At 40.3% G+C, this 19,967-nt stretch overlaps 1 protein-coding gene across 6 annotated transcripts in view; it reads left to right on the forward strand.

Annotated features, from left to right (window-relative positions):
- Positions 1–19,967, forward strand: part of LOC137369399 (tight junction protein ZO-2-like) — a 154,202-nt gene that overhangs the window by 46,418 nt on the left and 87,817 nt on the right. Inside the window, exon 1 of one of the 6 annotated variants that reach the window (XM_068030560.1) lies at positions 7,865–7,913. The exons of the other annotated variants lie outside the window; for them this stretch is intronic. Within the exon in view, the coding sequence (XP_067886661.1) occupies positions 7,890–7,913 (24 nt within the window). The 5' untranslated portion in view covers positions 7,865–7,889. Of the gene's footprint in view, positions 1–7,864; positions 7,914–19,967 lie in introns of those variants that run through there. 6 annotated transcript variants of the gene reach the window in all.

A 19,967-nucleotide genomic window follows, 5' to 3' on the forward strand; every position in this document is an offset into this window, starting at 1 on the left:
CCCACAAGATTATCTTTTCTACACCCGCCCCCCCCCCCACCAGTTTAAAATCGCACAGTTATGTAGATGGCCTTAAACAGCTGGGTCCATATACTTAGACCACCTCAACTTTAAAATTCTCAACCTTGTTTTCAAATCCTTCCATGGTCTCGCCCCTCCCTATCTCTAACCACCTCCAGTCCTGCAACCCTCCTGAGATTTCTGCACTCCTCCAATTCTGGCCTCTTTTGTGCATCGCTCCCCCATTAACGGCTCCCTGAGCCCTAAGCTTTAGAATTCCCTCCCTAAACCCCTCTGCCTCTCTACCTCTCTGTTCTCCTCCTTTTTAAGATGCTCCTTCAGACTTGCCTCTTTTGACCAAGTTTTTGGTCACCTGTCCTAATATCTCTTTATGCAGCTTGGGCTGCTTTATGTAGAGATACCAGTTCCTGACTGGGCTAGTGATCACTCTTTTTTTCAAAAAAAAAAAGGAGGGTGTCGTGTAATACAAGTCATGGTTAATGTGGTTTCCTGAACTAGTTCCAATTACTAGGGGAGGGAAGGGAGGTGGTGAAGAGGAATCTTCAAAAACTTTTGCCTCTCGGGAGGTTTCATGGCTCCTAGTGAGGAGGGAGTCTCTGTATTGTGACACACAAGGTATCACCATTGTCTCGGACAGGCCAGATGAACCAGCTGATGACATTTTCATATGTACCTTTTCATATGTATCTTTTTACTGTCAAGAAAATTCTCTTGAGCTGCATAACCAGTAAAGAAAGAAACCTGAAATGTTAATTGATGGGACTCCCTCAGTACTGCACCAGGAGTATCAGGGTCTGCAACCTGTAGCACCGGAGCCTCATGTGGCTGTTTAACATCTTGTTTGTGGCTCCCAACCTTTTCGAGTTGATTGAATTAATGTGACTTAAAGTCAAAAGTAGGCGCTGTGTTTTTATTGTGGAGTTAAAAAGCTAATTATGTTGCACTTTACGGTTTTAACTGATTTTAACGAAAAGCATCACTGTGCTCTGAATAAACCTGTTGAAGTGGTATAGCTACACTATGGTTATAAATAATGCTTCTGGCTCGAGACCTAGGTTTTATGGTTGCGACCATTATTTCTAATACAGCTGAGAGGATAAATTATTCTGAATGTGCTATTAGAAGCTTTTCTCAATCATGAGAATCAATAGCCAAAAAATTGTCTTATTTCAAACATTACGAACATATGAATTAGGAGTAGGCCACTCAGCCTCTCGAGCCTGCTCCACCATTCAACAAGATCTGTATCTGATCTGATTGTAATCTCAACTCCACATTCCTGCCTACCCCCGATAACGCTGCTTATCAAGAATCTATCTACTCCTGTCTTAAAAATATTCAAACACTTTGTTCCCATTGCCTTTTGAGGAAGAGAGTTCCAAAGACTCACGATCCTCTGAGAAAATTTTTTCCCTCATCTGTCTTAAATGGGCGACCCCATATTTTTAAAGAGTGAGCCCTAGCTCTAGATTTTCCTACCAGAGGAAACATCTTTTCCATGTCCACCCTGTCGACACCCCTCAGGATCTTGTATGTTTCAATCAAATCAACTCTTACACTCCTAAACTCCAGTGGATGCAAGCCTAGCCTAGTCTGTCCAGCCTTTCCTCATAAGACAATCCGCCCATTCCAGCTATTTGTCTAGAAAGCCTGTTTCCAAAACATTTACATCCTTCCTTAAATAAGGAGACCAATACTGTGCACAGAACTCCAGATGTGATCTCACCAATGCCCTGTATAACTGAAACATAACCTCCCTACTTTTTGTATTCAATTCCCCTCGCAATAAATGATATTCTATTAGCTTTCCTAATTACTTGCTGAACCTGCATACTAACCTTTTGCGATTCGTGCACTAGGACACCCAGATCCCTCTGCATCTCAGAGCTCTGAAATCTCTCACCATTTAGATAGTATGCTTTTTTTAATTCTTCCTGCCAAAATGGGCAATTTCCCACTTTCCCACATTATACTTCATTTGCCAGATCTTTGCCTACTCACTTAACCTATCTATATCCCTTTTGTAGCCTCCTTATGTCCTCTTCACAACTTCCTTTCCTGCCTATCTTTGTGTCATCAGCAAATTTAGTCACCATACCTTCGGTCTCTTCATTCAAGTCATTTATATAAATTGTAAAAAGTTGAGGCCCCAGCACAGACCCCTGTGCCACACCACTCATTACATTTTGCCAACCAGAAAATGACCCATTAATGCCTACTTTGTTTCCTGTTAGCTAGCCAATCTTCTATCCATGCCAAAGTGTTACCCCCTACACCATGAGCTTTTATTTTCCACAATAACCTTTGATGTGGCACCTTATCAGATGCCTTCTGGAAATCTAAGTACAGTACATCCTCTGGTTCCCCTTTATAGCACATGTAACTTCTTCAAAGAACTTCAATAAATTGGTGAAATATGATTTCCCTTTCACAAACCATGTTGGCTCTGTCTGATTCCTTGAATTTTTCTGAGTGCCCTGCTATAACCTCTTTATTAATAGCTTCTAACATTTTCCCCATGATAGATGTTAAGCTAACTGGTCTGTAGTTTCCTGCTTTCTGTCTCCTTCCCATTTTGAATAAAGGAGTTACATCTGCTATTTTCCAGTCTAATGGGAAATTTCCCCAAATCTAGGGAATTAAAACCACCGTGTCAACTATCTCACTAGCCACTTCTTTTAAGACCCTAGGATGAAGTCCATCAGGACCCGGGGACTTGTCAGCCCGCTGTTCCAGCAATTTGCTCAGTACCACTTCCCTGGTGATTGTAAGTTTTTTTTTTTTTTTTTTTGAGTTCCTGCCTCCCTTCCATTTCCTGATTTACAGCTATTTCTGGGATGTTGCTAATATCCTCTAATGTGAAGACCGATGCAAAATACCTGTTCAATTCATCTGCCATCTCCTTTATTTTCCATTTATTAATTCCCCAGATTGCATGCATCTTAAGTTAAAGTTTGTGTCAGTAAGTCTCTTTTTTTTTGAAAAAAAATCATCGTTTAAAAAATGTGAGATTTCAGAGTTGGGTCTAGTTTAATTGTTTTTCTATTGATACATGCATTGAGCTTATATTTATTATATATCCAAATTACACGCTCTACCAGAGACACTTGGCAATTTGTCAAGCATTTCGTTTAGAAATGCTGAATTTTTGTTTTGTAACTCCCAATAATTTTAATTTTAGGCAAACTTTTTTTTTAAAAGGGCTCTTCAGATTAAAATAAAAGGTTGCCAGCTCCTGGCCTAGATATTTGTGCTGAAGCCTCTGCAGTGTGACTTGAACCCAAAACCTTCATAATTCAGTGGGACAAATACTCACCTCTATGAGCCATGCCTGGCACCTCCCTCAGTCATTATGTACCTACTGTTTAGCTTTAAAAGGAGGGACAGCAGATTACAGCAAAGTTCTTCTATTCCATGTATAGGGCATAATGCTTGACGCAGATATTTTGGGGAAAAAATGCAGAGTATGACACTTTTTTTGTGTATCCTTCATTAGAACCTGATGGAGGGTCCTGAGCAAGATGTTATAATTCATGTGTTCTTTACAGATGCGATCTGTGTGCACACAACATTTTTTTTTTTTTAGATTTTGGTTTTCAGAATTTGAAGTTTATTTTTCTATTCAATATGACGCTGCAATAAAACTTGAGCAAAGACTTGGTGTTTACGTAACCCAGCGAGTACAAATCAAGGTCTTAAAACAAATTACTGGCACCCTTGTCCAGCACTGTTTCCAGTACTTGCAGTTCAGTTAGGAGAGAAACACAGCATTGTAGTGGAAATAAAAGCCTTTTTTTTTTTTTAAATTTACAAAAAAAGACCTGAACTTCTTAAGTGTTTTGGTTTCTTTGAAAACCCGGCAACACATCTGCCAAAGAATTTTTATAACTGGCCTGTACCATGCTTCTGATGGGAATAAAACTGAAAAAACAATTACAAAGGGGAGAGGCGAGTACTGTGTGGACAAAACTTCTTTTCAGTCTCCACTTCCCACAGAATTTAATACAAAAGAATTTGTGTTGGAGAAGTGTGTGTGTGTGTGTCAGAGATGGGAAATGTGTTTGAGCGTATAGCTTGGAAAATGAGAAGTCGCATTCTCGAGTACATTTCCATTTTTTTGTACTTTTAGGGAAAAAGAACTCTGAGCATCATGAGTTATGTAGCATCATTTAAAATAGTTTGATTTCGAACTAATATTAACTACACTTATGGAAAAATAGGCCCATGGGATACATATATCCTGAAAGTTTTCACTATAAATGGTTAAGTAGGTCATTTGAGCAAAACTAGTGGCCATCAGTATAAAATAGTTACCAAGAAATCCAGTAGATAATTCAGGAGAAACTTCTTTACCCAGAGAATTGAGAATGTGGAACTCCCTACCACAGGGAGTGGTTCAGGTGAATAGCATAGATACATTTAAGGGGAAATTAGATAAACACATGGAGAAAGGAATAGAAGGATATGGTGTTAGATGAGGAAGGATGGGAGGAGAGTTGAGTGGAGCATAAACACCAGAATGGACTGGTTGGGCTAAATGGCCTGTTTCTGTGCTGTATAGTGTATGTAAAACCAAGAATTGTCATTGTGTCTGTACATTTGCCTAAATCTTGAGCTTATGAAGGTCAATTTCTTAACTTGCTGGCATCACCCAACATTTTATGACACTTAAAATATCCGCATCCTAAAGGCTAGACCTGAAACAATATGGCTAGCTGTGGCTATTTTTTTGAAAAGTGTTTTAAGATCTTCATGTAAGATGTGACTGGAACATGCTAGTACAGACTTGTCCACTATATGATAGTCATAAAATGTTCCTATCCCTTGGTCGTTTCCTATTGGAGCAGTGTTGTTGTGACAAGGCACTGAGTTCAAGATACTAGGGTCCACGACATTCAGCGCAGTGGTGAGAAGACCTGTGGCTTCAGGCTAGTGAGCTTGAGGTGTGAGCAGGGCTGGGAAAGGCTATTGTGGCTGTTCTTAACATTACTGCGAACTTAAATCAATTTGGATGGACCCATGTTCTTATGAACTAAATAACCTGATAACTGCACGAGTAATGTACGCATCAGCAGATTCTGCTAAATCTTCTCTGTACCCCCTCCAAGACCTTGACATCCTTCCGAAAGTACAGGGCCCAGAATTGGACACTATGCTCTAGCTGAGGACTAACCATTGATTTGTCCACTGCCTCTATTTATAAAGCCAAGGATTGCATATGCCTTTTTAACTGCCTTCTCAGCCGGTCCTGTCACATTTTTGAAAAGGTATGTATGTAAACCCCTTAGACTCTGTTTCTGCAACCCATCCCCCCGCCACTTTATAATTGCACCATTTAGGGTATTCCAGTACTCTCCTGGATGACCTCCCACCTTGAACCCTCTGTTGTTCTCATCCAAAATTCCACTGCCTGTATCCAAAATGCACAAGTCCCATTCACCCATCACCCCTGTGACCACTGATCTACATTGAGTCCCAGTGTCTGGATACTTTTTTAATTCTCATCTTTGTTTCTGTACCCTCACCTCTCCCAATCTCTGTACCCTATTCTAGCCCTACAACCCTCAGATCTCTGCGCTTCTCCAATTCTGGCCTCTTGCGCATCCCAAATTTATTTGCTCCACCACTGGTGGCATACCTTCAGCTGCCAAGGCTCTCAGCTCTGGAATTCCTTCCCTGAACCTCTCCACCTCACACTCTTCTATTTCAGATGCTCCTTAAAACCTACCTCTAACTCTAACCTCTTTAAGCTTTTGGTCACCTATCCAAATATGTGTGGCTTGGTGTCAAATTTTGTTAATGATCCTGTGAAGTGCCTTGGGACATTGAAGACACTATATCAATATAAGCTGTTATATTGCCTCCCATCATTCTTCCTCCTTTGGGCCAACTACTCATTTTTACCTAGGGATGTGATCAGTGTCTCCATTTTAAATACATGAGTGAGTTCTATTCCACCTCCCCTTTTTGAAAATGTAATTGAATAATTTCAGAATTCAAAACTGAGAATAATTATGGTGGCATTATTAATCTTGTTGCAGAATTCTATGTTATCAAATGCACCGATTGCCAAGAATACAAACCCTTCTTTAATCATGCTAGTTTTGTGTCAGTGAATTAATCCAATCTCTGGACTGTTTTTTCAGTGGAACCATTCGATTGGATTAGTGATTTTAATCTTGAACCCACTATAATGAATCCGCCTGCTTTTAAAGAGGTCTCAAATGCATGTTTTAATAGATACTCTAAATGGTTTGGTTTTAAAGATAACAATGGTGTTTCTCCATGATCACGATTAAACTAGCATTGATACTATATACAGAGGTGGTTTTACGAATCCTTTTGACTGATTGTAAAATGCAAAACATCCTTTGGCATAGGTCCCAAAATTGTTATAAAGGCTTCACTGGAAGTGAAAGTCATTCCCATTTAGTTTTTAAAGAAGTGAAAGCTGTGTAAAAGGTGCTGAATTATGAGAGTTTTGATATAGGGAGAAACTGTTTCCACTGTCAGGAGGATCAGTCAACAGATAATTGGCAGAAAAGCCAGGGGAGGGAGGGAGAGGAGACGAGTGTTTTTTTAACTCTGCCAGTTGTTACAATCTGGAAGCAGATTCAACAGTTGCTTTCAATGGAATGGGATGTTTACTTAGAAAAGAAAAATTTGCAGGGCTATAGAAGAAAGAATGGGACTAATTGGTGCTTTCAAAGAGCCAGCACAGGCACGATGGGCTGAATGGTGTCCTCCTGTGCTCTGATTACTTGCATTAATATGCAGTATATGTCCAGGTTGTTGGGGCCAAGAAAAAAAATTCCAAATTGTTGAAAGATGGAACATTTTTGGGGGGAAGCAGAGGAATCACACATCTAACCTAGACCCATAGAACAACCCACTTAGCAACACACAATAACGCTAAGTGTGCGCGATATAAAGGCACACAATACCCCGACAGCCCTGGTAGTCAGGTTACCAACTCTTGGCTGGCTGCAGTCCTGGAGGTTTCATCACATGACCTTGCACCTCCAACCGCCCCACCCAGTCGAATAGCATGTTTTCCATCGCCAATATTCTTCATATAATGAATTAACAATATGTAAAAAAATATCTAAGAAAATATTCAGGATGTTGCTCCCAGCAGGGTTCAGGAGGGTTGGGAACCTTCTCTCAAATAGAATTATTAATTCTAAGTTCGAGTTCAGTTCGCTGTTGTTTTTTTAAGTGATCCAGGACTCTTCACATGATTAAGTTAAAGTTTAAAGCAGATCTTCACCTCCCCGTTCCCCTCCCAAAATAAGTGTGTTTAAAACAAACTTTTAACAACAATAACTTGGTTCTCGATTACTAAAACTGGGGAAATGTTTAAGCGGGCGGGTATTATTTTTTTAATTTGACGCGCGATTGCAAAGGGTGAATCTAAAAGCGGAGGCGAAGTCTTTCAGGGTTGAATCTTGAGCTAGGAGTTCGCCTCGGGTTAAGGGGGGGGGGGGGGGGGAACCTTTTGACCCAGGTTGGCTCTGGGTGTTGAGAGCTGACCTGAGCCAAGGTGTGGATTTACCAGGATTGGCTCTGCAGGGTAAAGGGGGGGAGACAAGGGATTGCTGACTGACACACTGCCATTAGCAAAACAGAATAGAAGTAGCAAACTCTTAAAATAGTCTTATTAAAAAAAAATAGAAGTTACTTGAGGTGAACTTTTTTTTAAATTTCAAGAAAAAACTTTGCATCAAAAAAAGTTTTACTTCAACAAAAAAGTTTTGTCCAAGTTTTTTTTTGAGTTGCAGTCTCCAGGTGTTGAGGGAAGACCCAGCAGTGTCCTTCATAGTTCCTGTGTGTTTTTTTTTCTTTTACCTGTCTGTTGATCTGCTAAAATGGCTGTCAGGTTCCAGGACCAGGCAAGTGTTGCGTGGAAAAGGGATTTTTACAAATTCTTCTTTTGCTTCCTTTGCAGCTTCAGTTTGTCACTTAACTGAGAATCTCTCAGTTTCGATAAGGAGAGTTTATTTTCTTCCTTTTTGTTTGTAAGGGCTGTGCTCGGTTGCACACTATTGCTAAACCAGAAAAGGCGTGTTAATTGGCTAGGGTTTCAGTGTGATCTTTTTTTCTTCCCTCGTGCAGCTTCTGTTAATGTGCAAATGAAGTGGAATCTCCAAATGTGAGAAGGTTGAATGTGCTTTGTTGTTATTTCTGTCAATGTCCCTCTTTATCAACAGTGCCTTTAAGTGGTACTGTTAAATTTTCTATAAATGACAGAGTGACTTTATTGCTCTTGGAATTGAGAATAGAGATTGCTGAATTCTTCTACCCATATAAGTTGCTGCACTGTGCTTTTACCTGATGGCCAGAATTTTTTTCTTAATACCTAACAACTATTTTTCATGTTCAAATTTATTATGAAGGTGGCTCAGTGGGTCGCGTGCTCTCACCTCTCGGTCAAGAGGTTGTGGGTTAAAGCCCCAGTGCAGAGGCATTGTAGAATGAGACAACGCAGGAGGAAAGAGCTGTCCAGTTAGTACTAATTCCTCCTCCCCATAGCCTTTGAGCACCTAATCTAGGTTGACATGCCTCGCGCAGTACTGAGGGAGTGCTGCACTGTTGGAGGTGCCATCTTTCAGATGAAACGCTAAATCGGGGTCCTGTATGCCTTCTCGGGTAAATGATCCCATAGCCATTATTTCAAAGAGGAGCAGGCGAAGCTGTTTTCCCAAGTGTCTTGGCCATTATTTATCCCTATAAAACATGGTCTGGTCATTAATTTCATTGTGTAATGTGGGATCTTGCTGTGCTTGTCAGCTGCCATGTTTCCTTATATTACCACAGTGGCTACCCTTCAGAAAAGTTATCCATTTGGCTGTAAAGAGCTCTGGGTCGTCCTGAGGTCATGAAAGGCACCATATAAGTGCAAGTCTGCCTTTTCTTTTTGTATATAGACTACTGTTTAATATGAATGGTAATAGTAATGAATGCAAATAATAGTGGACCGTTAATGATTATTGAAGGAAAACTGATTATTAGGCAGCAATCTGTGCTCGTACTTTTACCAGTTGGGAAATTTAAAATTAAGAAAATTGATGCACTTTCTTGAGTGAAACAAGATTTTATTTTAATAAGAACGACACTACACTATATAAATAAAATAATTGCAGACTGCTTTACATGGGAAATAGATACTGAACCACAATAGGAGAGTTTAGCTGGAGTGATTGAAAGCTTGGTTAAAGAGATTCATTTTTTTTTGAAGGAGGGCAGAGTTGGTTTTTTTTTTGGACGAATTGCAGAGAGTCGGATGCAGGCAGCTGAAGGCTGCTGTACCAGTGGTAGAGTGAAAGGAGAGGTGTGTGTGTGTGTATACATATGTATATGTGTGTGTGTATATGAGCATAGCTGTTAGACTTATTCTCTCACCCTTTTAGTTCAAAATTTTGCCCTGGGAGCTTGAGCTGATTACAGTGTGGTGAGCACTGCAGGGTATCTAGGACTTCCAGTGAACAATGGTACCAACAGTGTAAAATCTCATTTGGTTAAGAAGATGTGGATTGAGGAAAAATAGTGGAATGATGGACAAGGAAATAGGGAAATGACAAGGGAAAGAAAGATTGCTTTGAGAGAGGTGGAATGGAAAAGTAAGAAATGAAGCTTAAAAATCTTAACTAATCTACTCCCTGCAGGAAGGAAGCTGCTCAATTTCAGTTGTTCCCTTTCTGGGCAGGAGGGGTTAAATGGCATTGCAGCAACATAAATCTCCACATCAAAAAGGTACATAAGGCTGGTACTTAACCGCTTAAATTTCTGTGGCGGGTTTAATGGGTCAATAATGCACAATTGCAGCAATTTCGTGAAATCTGCAGGGAGTATGAAGACGAGCCGCCGTTTTCGTGCGGTTGACAGCGAGCAGTGTAAATCATCCAGCAATTTGTAGCTATTCAAAATTCACGGAATTTCGCCCTTGCCATAAGCTGTTGGACAATTTATGCAATAATAGTGAACACTGTTAAATTCAATAATTTGGCAGCAAAATCTGAGCCAATATTTTTTACAGTTTAGTTTTTAAAAATTGTTTTGCTGCTGACATTTTAGATAAGTAAATACGTCACTGCAACAATTTTGGAATTTTGATGATACTCTGCCCTTATGAAATCAATAAAGAGCAAGGTTGAGTGAAAATTCCACGGAGAGGCAAGAATTCAGGAAAATCATCATTCCAGAGAATGGTGGGAATGTGGAACTTGCTACCACAGGGAGTAGTTGAGGTAAATAGCATAGATGCATTTAAGGGGAAGCTAGATAAGCACATGAAGAAAAAGGAAGAGAAGATATGCTAATAGAGTTTGAATGAAGAAGGCTGGGAGGAGGTTTGTGTGGAACATAAACACCAGCATAGACCAGTTGGGCTGAATGGCCTGTTTCTGTGCTGTACATTCTATGCAACAAAACAACTACTTACATTTACATCAAAAAAAAATTCCAAGGTGCTTTAGATGAAAGTTTAAAAAGGAATAAATGCCAAGCCATAGCAGAGTCTGGAGAGGTAACTGAAAACTTGATTGAAAAGATAGATTTTAAGGAGGCTTTTAAAGGTCGAGAGAGGATTGGCTCAGTGATGATGAAGGGAGTTCGAGAGTGAATCGAAAATAGTTGAAGGCGAGGAGTGGAGGATGGAGCAGATTGCAAAGGTAGGGTAGGGCAAGGCAGTAGGGAGGATGTGACGAGGAGGCTTTAAATTTAAAGGTGTTGTAGGACTGGAAGTACATGCAGATGGGTGAGTGGGATCTGGTGTGGACAGAATATGGGCAGGCAAGTCTGTTTTGAATGAACTGGGGTTTGTATGGCAAGATCTATTAGCAACTGTAGGAGGTGAGACAGGGTGGATGTGAGCAATTGCTATGGATTAATAGGATATGGGGTTTGAAACTCCAGTCTGTGTCATACAGACACTGAGGTTTTGCTTGGCCTATTTCAGTTTAATGAATTACCAAAGAGGAGCTAAAATCAGCATTTAGAGTGAAATTTTGGTATTCATCTGGATGAAACCTTTACTCGCTCACTGTCAGTTAAGTTGTCTCTCAACTTGTCAGCTGAGATTCGTCAGCGTATGTGCTCTGTTGTTTTCATACATTGGAGAGTTTTGCAAGGGATGCTGAAGTATTTGGTTTAAAATGATCCACTAGTCTGGCACCCGTGACTTTGCGTGTGTTTGCACCTATGGATTTTTCTTTCTGTGGATTGTCTCTGTAGTATCTCTAGTTTAACCTGATGACCTTCAGATAACGGGAGGAGGTCAGAGAGAAAATGGTTGCAATTCCACAGATTGAATACAAACCTTTCTATCAGATGCTCCCTCTGGGTTCATGGTACAGCTTTTAGTGTCACGTTTCCGACCAATATTTATCCCTCAACCAACATCGCACAAGAAGTAAACTGTCTGGTCACTACTGCATTGCTCTCTGTGGGAGCTTGCTGCTTACAAGTTGGCAGCTGTATTTCCTAAATTACAACAATGACTACACTTTCGAAGTACCTCACCTGCTGCAAGGTGCTTTGGAACATCCTGAAACAGTGAAAGGCGCTATATAAATTGAAGTTTTTTTTCTTTAAATTAATAATGTAAACTGAATAGTGTTGCTCATCAAATATGGCGAGGAGATCTTGTGACCTTGTTCAACATCAAATTAGTCAGCAGTTGGAGTAACCCATTGAAGCCTCCATGGATGTGATCTATTTCAGGGTAAAGTACCAGAGATTTTAGAACACAGCTTCTGAGAGTAAGGTCTGTGGCTGAAGATTTCTGGAATCTTTGACTATGCTTTAATTTTTTTTTATTAAAGTAAGCATATGAAATTAACTGCATAACTTATTTGTGTTAGCCCTTTCTTTTAAATCAGTGAATCGAATAGGACGCCAGACAGCTTTGGCTAGCTGCCTCAGCTTCTCTGACAAATGTTAGTCTTCAGAAAACTGAGGTGCTTTGTCCAATCGGTGACTCATTTGGAAGGCCTCACTTGTGCTCTTAACAACGAGGTTCATTCTGATGTCTTTGTATAGTGGTTTATCACAACTTCATTTTGTTTTTATGGGGGTATGTAGCTTTCCTAAGACTAACTGTAGGGTGGGGGTGTGTGGGAGAGGATACTACTTGAGAATACTGTTGCTCCAAAAAGCTAACCAAACCCAGCTTGCAACCTTGACTCCTTTTTTAAAAAAATATTATGATTGTTTTGAAACTGTTGGGTGAAGTAAATGTTTCAACATGTTTTCAGTGGCTTGTTTGTTCCGATGCTTGCATTAGCTAATGCTTCAAAGGTGATCTGCAACAATTCGTAGAATAGTTACAACACAGAAGGAGGCCATTCAACCCATTGTATCTGTGCTGGCTCTCTGAAGGAGCTAGTCACCTAGTGCCATTCACCAGCCTTCTCCCCATAGCCCTGCACATTCTTTTCAGATAATCCAGTTCCCTCTTGAATGCCTTGTTTGAACCTGCCTCCACCACATAATCAGCCAGTGCATTCCAGATCCTAACCACTCGCTGTGGGGGAAAAAGTTTATCCTGATGTCGCCATTGCTTCTTTTGCCAATTACGTTAAATTTGTGCCCTCTGGTTCTCGATCCTTCCACCAATGGGAACAATTTCCCTTTATCTACTCTGTCCAGACCCCACGTGATTTTGAATACCTCTTGTCAAATCTCCTCTCAACCTTCTCGAAGGAAAACAGTCCCAAATTCTCCAGTCTATCTACGTAACTGCGTAACATCCCTGGAACCATTCTCATCAACCTTTTTTAGCACCCACTCTAACATCATCATCCTTTCAAAAAGTGTGGTGCCCAGAATTGGACGCAGTACTCCAGTTGAGGCCAAACCAGTGTTTATGCAACTTTGACATAACTTCCTTGCTTTTGTACTCTGTGCCCCTATTGATAAAACCCAGGACGCTGTATGCTTTATTAACCCCTGTCTCAATCTTTCCTGTCACTTTCAATGATTTGTGCACATATATAGGTCCCTCTGCTCCTGCACCCCCTTTTTAGAATTGTGCCCTTTTATTTTACATTGTGTCTCCATGTTCTTCCTACAAAAATAACTTCACACTTCTCTGCATTAAATTTCATCTGCCACTTGTCCGCCCATTCCACCAACCTGTCTGTGACCTTTTTAAAGTTCTACACTATCCTCACTGCTCACAATACTTCCAAGTTTTTTGTATAATCAAATTTTGAAATTGTACCCTGTGCACCAAGGTCTAGGCCATTTAATATGTCAGGAAGAACAAGGGTCCTAACACCAGCCCTTGGGAAACTCCACTATAAACCTTCCTCCAGTCTGATGAGCAACCATTACCCACTACTCTCAGTTTCCTGTCACTCAGCCAATTTTGTATCCATTTTGCTACTGTCCCTTTTATTCCATGAGCTTTAACTTTGCTCACCAGTCTATTGTGCGGCACTATATCAAATGCCTTCTGGAAATCCATGTACACCACATCAACAGCATTGCCCTCATCAACCCACTCTATTACCTCCTCATAAAACTCCAGCAAGTTAGTTAAACATGATTTTCCCTTAAGAAATCCATATTGGCTTTCCTAAATTAATCTGCGTTTGTCCAAGTGACTATTGATTTTGTCCCAAATTATTTTTTCTAGAAGCTTCCCCACCACCGAAGTTAAGCTGACTGGCCTATGGTTGCTGGGCTTATCTTTACACCCTTTTTTGAACAAGGGTGTAACATTTGCAGTTTTCCAGTCCTCTGGCACCACCCCTGAGTCTAAAGAAGACTAGAAAATTATGGCTATAATAAAAACAAAATACTGCGGATGCTGGAAATCTGAAACAAAAACAAGAAATGCTGGAATCACTCAGCAGGTCTGGCAGCATCTGTGGAAAGAGAAGCAGAGTTAACGTTTCGGGTCAGTGACCCTTCCGAAGAAGGGTCACTGACCCGAAACGTTAACTCTGCTTCTCTTTCCACAGATGCTGCCAGACCTGCTGAGTGATTCCAGCATTTCTTGTTTTGGAAAATTATGGCTAGTGCCTCTGCAGTTTCCACCCTCACTTCCCTGCATCTCATCCGGTCCTGGTGTTTTATCAACTTTAAGTACAGCCAACCTATCTAATACCTCCTCCGTAAATCCCCTTTTTGGTCCCTAATTGGCCCTACTCCTGCTTTTACTACTCTTTTGCTAGTTGTATGCATGTAGAAAACTTTTGGATTCCCTTTTATTTTATCTGCTAGTCTGCCAGTCTCTTCTCATACTCTTTGCTTTTCTTATTTGCTTTTTCACTTCCCCTCTGAAACTTCTATATTCAGCCTGGTTCTCCATTGTATTATCTACCTGACATTTGTCACCAGCACACTTTTTTTTTTCTTCATCTTCATCTCTATCTCTTGTCATCCAGGGAGCTCTGGATTTGTTTGCCCTTTTTGCGTGGGAATATACCTTGACTGTGCCTGAACTATCTCCTCTTTAAAGGCAGCCCATTGTTCAGTTACAGTTTTGCCTGCTGACCTTGTGTTTCCAATTTATCTGGGTCAGAACTATTCTTACCACATAGAAGTTGGCTTTCCCCCAATTAATTAATCTTACTCTGGATTGTTCCTTGTCCTTTTTCGTAACCAACCTAAATCTTATGATACAATCATCACTGTCCCCTAAATGTTCCCCTACTGACACTTGATCCACTTCATTCCCAAGAACCAGGTCTAGCAATGCCTCCTTTCTCAGTGGCTGGAAACATACTGCTGTAGAAAATTTTCCTGAACACATTCTAGGAACTCTTGCCTGATTCTGCCCTTTACACTACTACTATTACAGGCTATATTTGGATAGTTAAAGTCCCCCATTATAACAACTCTACAATTCTTGTACCCTTTCTGTAATTTCCTTGCAAATTTATTCCTCTCCATTTTTTCCACTAGTTGATGACCTATAGATTATATCGAGCAATGTAATTACACCTTTTTTGTTCCTTGGCTCTAGCCAAATAGATTTCGTCCTTGACCCCTCTGAGACATCCTCTCTCCTCAGATCGGCACTGTTCTCCTTAATACTGCCACCACTGTGTTTCCCGCCCTCCACCCACCCCCACCTTTCCCCTTTTTCTATCTTTCCTAAACACCTTGTATCCAGGGATATTTAATATCCAGACCTGCCCTTCTTTGAGCCAGGTCTCTGCTATAGCTACAACATCATATTTCTATGTGGCTCTCTGTGCCTGCAGCTCAATCTTATTTAACACACTCTGCACATTCACATACATGTAAAGTAAACCTAATTTAGACTTTATTACTTTTCTCCCTTACTCTGAATTCACCTAATATTTAATTATTTCCTACTATGGTGCTAGCTTTCTCTGCCAATTCTCTGTACATCTTGGTTTGTCTGTATAATATTACCGCTTGGTTCCCACACCCCTGCCAAGTTAGTTTAAAATGTCCCCAATGCCACTAGCAAATTGTCCCGCAAGGAAATTGGTCCCGGCTCTGTTCAGGTGCAACTGGTCTGTCCTGTTCAGGTCCCATCTCCAGAGCTAGTCCCAATGTTCCAGGAATCTAAATCCCTCCCTTATGCGCCATCTTTCCAGCCACAATTCATCTGCTTTTATCCTCATTTCTATACTCACTTGCACGTGGTACCGGGAGTAATCCGGAGATTATTACTTTTGAGATCCTGCTTGTTAATTTCCTACCTAGCCCCCTAAATTCTGACTGCAGGACCACATCCTTCTTACTACCTATGTCATTAGTACCAATGTGGACCACAACTGCTGGTTGTTCATTCCCCCCCTGGGTGCTTTGCAGCCATTCAGTGACATTCTTGACCCTGGCTTCAGGGAAGCAAGACGTGGATACCCGTCTGTGGCCATTGGAATGCCTATTTGTTCTCCTAACTATTGAATCTTCTTTACCTATTCTTCCAATCTTCTTCCATTTCCCCCTGTATGGCTATGCTAACTGTGGTGCCATGGACTTGGCTGTGGCTGCACTCCCCAGATGAACCATCGCTTTCCTCAGTATTCAGAACTGAATACTGGTTGGCAATGGGTGCAACTTTTGTTGGGTTTCAACACCCGCAACTGGACAATACTTCTTTTTCCTACTTAAATTTATTTCCCCTGCTAGAATCATAGAATAATACATTACAGAAAGTGGCCATTTGGCCCATCATACCTATGCCATCTCTTTGGAAGAGCTATCTAATTAGTCCCAGTTGCCTTGATCTTTCCCCATAGTCTTATAAAGTATTTATCCAATTTACCTTTTGAAAATTACTCTTGAATCTGCTTCCACCATTCTTTTAGGCAGCACATTCCAGCTCGTAACTCACTTTTCTCAATGCCCACCACCACTTCTCTGGTTCTTTTACCAATTACCTTCAATCTATGTCCTCTGGTTACCCATTCTCCTGCCACTTTAATCCCTCATCCCTGGGACCAATTATAGGCCAGCTGGGCCAAATGGCCTGCTTCCCGACTGTCAATTCTACGTAATTCTAGTAAATCTCCTCTGCACCTCTCCAAGGACTTGACATCCTAAAGTGTTGTGCCTGGAATTCGATACAATACTCCAGCTGGGGCCTATGGTGTTTTTTAAATGGTCTTGCTAAGGCTTCCTGAGAGTTGACCTCAGTCACATTACCACAGCTTAAAACCAATAGAAAAACAGTTCGGTTCACCATGAGCTGCTCTTGCTACTGCCTTAATTTCACTTAAACATGTATTAGGCAGACACTTGGAAGATTAAAATAACTCGTTCCATTTGGAAAGGATGCAACATTATAATTTAACATTTGTGAGTTCAATAATTGAGGTGAAACATGTCATTTCGCAATTGGGAGACAATGTTTGTTCATGCATGGAGTAGTAGTTCATCTCTGGCATCTGTGGTCCAGAAACACACCCTGCCATCATGATTTAATGGGTTTCAAATGTGCTTGGGTGGGAAGATTAGTGTCATTGTTAGTTCATCCATGTTTTGTGTGGCCTTTCAAGAATACTGGGTCTTTATTTTTCTTTTGAATGTGTTTTTTGAGTCGTATTCAATCTAATATGGATTATGCGATGAAGTATTAGTATGATGCTTGTATACCCTACCAAAGTACTTTTATTTTTGGCACTACTTTCATTTTGAGGAGGAACTGCTTTTCACAATAGTATAGCAGCTTTACGTGAGGCTGCTTTTGTACTGCCACAGAGCAGCATTTTCCAGGGGATCCCTTTACATTGAAAGTACTTGATCTCCACATTCCAGCTCCCTTTAAATATATATTTTAGTATAAAAGTCTGCAAAAATCTTTGCTTTTTTATAGTTTACATATCAGCGTGTAAGACGTGTACCAACTTTGGTGATATTGTGCTGCTTATTGTAAGAGTACCAAATGTGCAGTGGTTTTATGCTAATGTCTGTGCACTCTGCAGCTCTCTTTTTTTTTGTTGTTGGTACAATTTTAAAATGCCAACCAAGGAAAACTAAAGCCACTTGAAAATTTCAGCACATGATGCATGATTCAGTTCACTAGTTTGACAAAATCCTTTTGAGCTACCTGTTTTGTTTTTAAATTCCGGTAACTGGTGCTTTCCAGAATGTTTAAGACGAGCCAGTTTGAGACTGGCGCAGCATCTTAATGTGTAAATGGTGCAGAAATGCAAAGATAGTTTGTAGGGGTGGGTGAAAGAAAGTATATTGTGATTGACTTAATAAAGCATGGCCCAGCATATTCTATACTTGCATTAGAAGGAACAGGAGGAGGCCATTCTGCCCCTCGAGCTTGTTCCGCCATTCAGTTAGACTATTGCTGATCTGTATCTTAACTCCATTTACTCGCCTTGGTTCTGTGACCCTTAATCTCCTTGCGAATGAAAATCTTACCAATCTCAGTTTTAAAATTTTTGTTTGACCTCCAGCCTTCTTTGTGTGAGTTCCAAATTTCCACTACCCTTTGTGTGAAGAAGTGCTTCCTAACATCACCCCTGAATGACCTAGTTCTAATTTTAAGATTAAGCCCCCTTGTTCTGGACTCCTACCCCCCTCCCACCCCACCACCAGAGCAAATAGGATCAATTAGAGGTAAACTATAAACTGCCTTTTTAATAATATTTGTCATTAATATATCTTCTGATTTTGTATTTTAAGTCCATTTTGAACTGGGCACTTCACAAAATAAAAATGAAAGATGTTCTTGTTCAGTAGAATATTTATGGGAATTAGTTTTGAACTGAAGAAAGCTTTTTCCTGGGTGTTGCTTGCCTGAATCAACCAAGTGGGCAGTGAACAGTTAAAGTGAAGCTCTGGCTCATTCTTCTAGTTCACGCGCTTAATCCATTCATTATAATACTGGCTATTTTTTTCTTTTTATAATTGCAGTGGATTTAAGAAAAAAAGCAAGTTCCATTTTAAGTTGAATGACCAGCGCATATGCATCTACAATTCATTTTTAACATTGGATGAAATCAACATTATTTTGCCATGATTGTACAGCACAGCCCCTACTTAGTATGTGTGGTATAAAATGCCCTAAATTCAGTGTTGTGGCCAAGGTTCTGCGACTGACTTGTGTCCTGAATGGGCTGTTTTGCCTCCCCAGTACAATTGAAACTGGCAGGATTTGTGCTACATGTAGGGCAGCAGTGTATTAAGGTTACATAATCTAGCTTGATGATTTCTGGAAATGGATGATGCCCAGTGCTAGGACGGACTAGCTGTAGGTGATTGCTACAGTGCAGTGTTGTATCTCGGTATGAAGTCTATCCAAGCACTGCAGAGAAAATGGGCCCATTTGATGCATTCGTTCAAGCTCTACAGTGGACTTGTAAGTCTCTTGCCTTCCTTCACTTTAAACTTTTTATTTATTTTTGTCCGTGTCTGTACTTCGTGTTTCTCTCCATCCTCTAATAGGTCCATAGTTTCCGTCTCCTGTTAGTTGAAATTTCTGGCTAGCGATCATCTGCTGCTGTTTAAACTGGTGTAATGATGCCCAATTAAGAGATTAATTGTTGTGATGGCAACCAATTTTTTTTTTCCTTAGACATGAACTGGAGCTGTCTGTATGATGTAACACTGTTAGCCAAGTAATTCTTAATAGCTGAAAATATGTATGTAGCTTTATCCTTTTTAAAAAAAAAATAATAATCAGCGTGCATGTCTGGATTGCCAAATTGTAAACTAATTTCATCCAATGGATTGCAGTATTTTCATAGAATGATACAGCACTGGCAGACGCCATTTGGCCCATCATGTCTGTGCTGGCTCTTTTGAAAGTGCTATCCAATTAGTCACATTCCCCCTGCTCTTGCCCCATAACCCTGCAAATTTTCCCCTTCAAGTATTTATCCATTACTCTTTTGGAAGTTACTATTGAATCTGCTTTTCCAGTGCATTCCAGATGATCATAACACACTTCATTTAAAAAAAAAAAGAAAATCCTTTCATCTCTCCCTCTGGTTCTTTTGCTAATTTTCTCTAAATATGTGTCCTCTGGTTCTGCCATTGGAAATAATGAAAGGATTAAGGTTTTCTAAAAATTTTAATATGAAGATTTATACTGATTTGGTGAATTTTATTTTGTATTTGGCACCTGATAAGTCTCTCAAAGTTTGAGTTCCATTTTTGACCCATCTTGAAGGAAGAAAACCTTTTTATTGTGTGTTTTTTTTTTTTTTGCCCATTTGTGTACCACTCAACTGCAGTATTAACCAAAGGTCTGCATAGTAAGGGGGGGGTAGTATTTATGAATATGCTTTGCTGCTGTATAGCCATGCATCAGGGAGTCCATTCATTTCATTTCCAGGCCTGCATTGTGGTGCATTTACTCTCTGCCGCTTTGTGAGGAAATGCTCTTGAACCTAGTAACTGATTCAAAATAAGAGGAGAAAAATCCTGAAAATATATAGTTGGACAGCCAGCATCTGAAAGTAGTTTCTATTTGTGGGGGTCCAAAAATGGAGGCCATAAAT

The sequence above is a fragment of the Heterodontus francisci genome, chromosome 4, assembly GCF_036365525.1.
Source record: "Heterodontus francisci isolate sHetFra1 chromosome 4, sHetFra1.hap1, whole genome shotgun sequence".
Taxonomy (NCBI): domain Eukaryota; kingdom Metazoa; phylum Chordata; class Chondrichthyes; order Heterodontiformes; family Heterodontidae; genus Heterodontus; species Heterodontus francisci.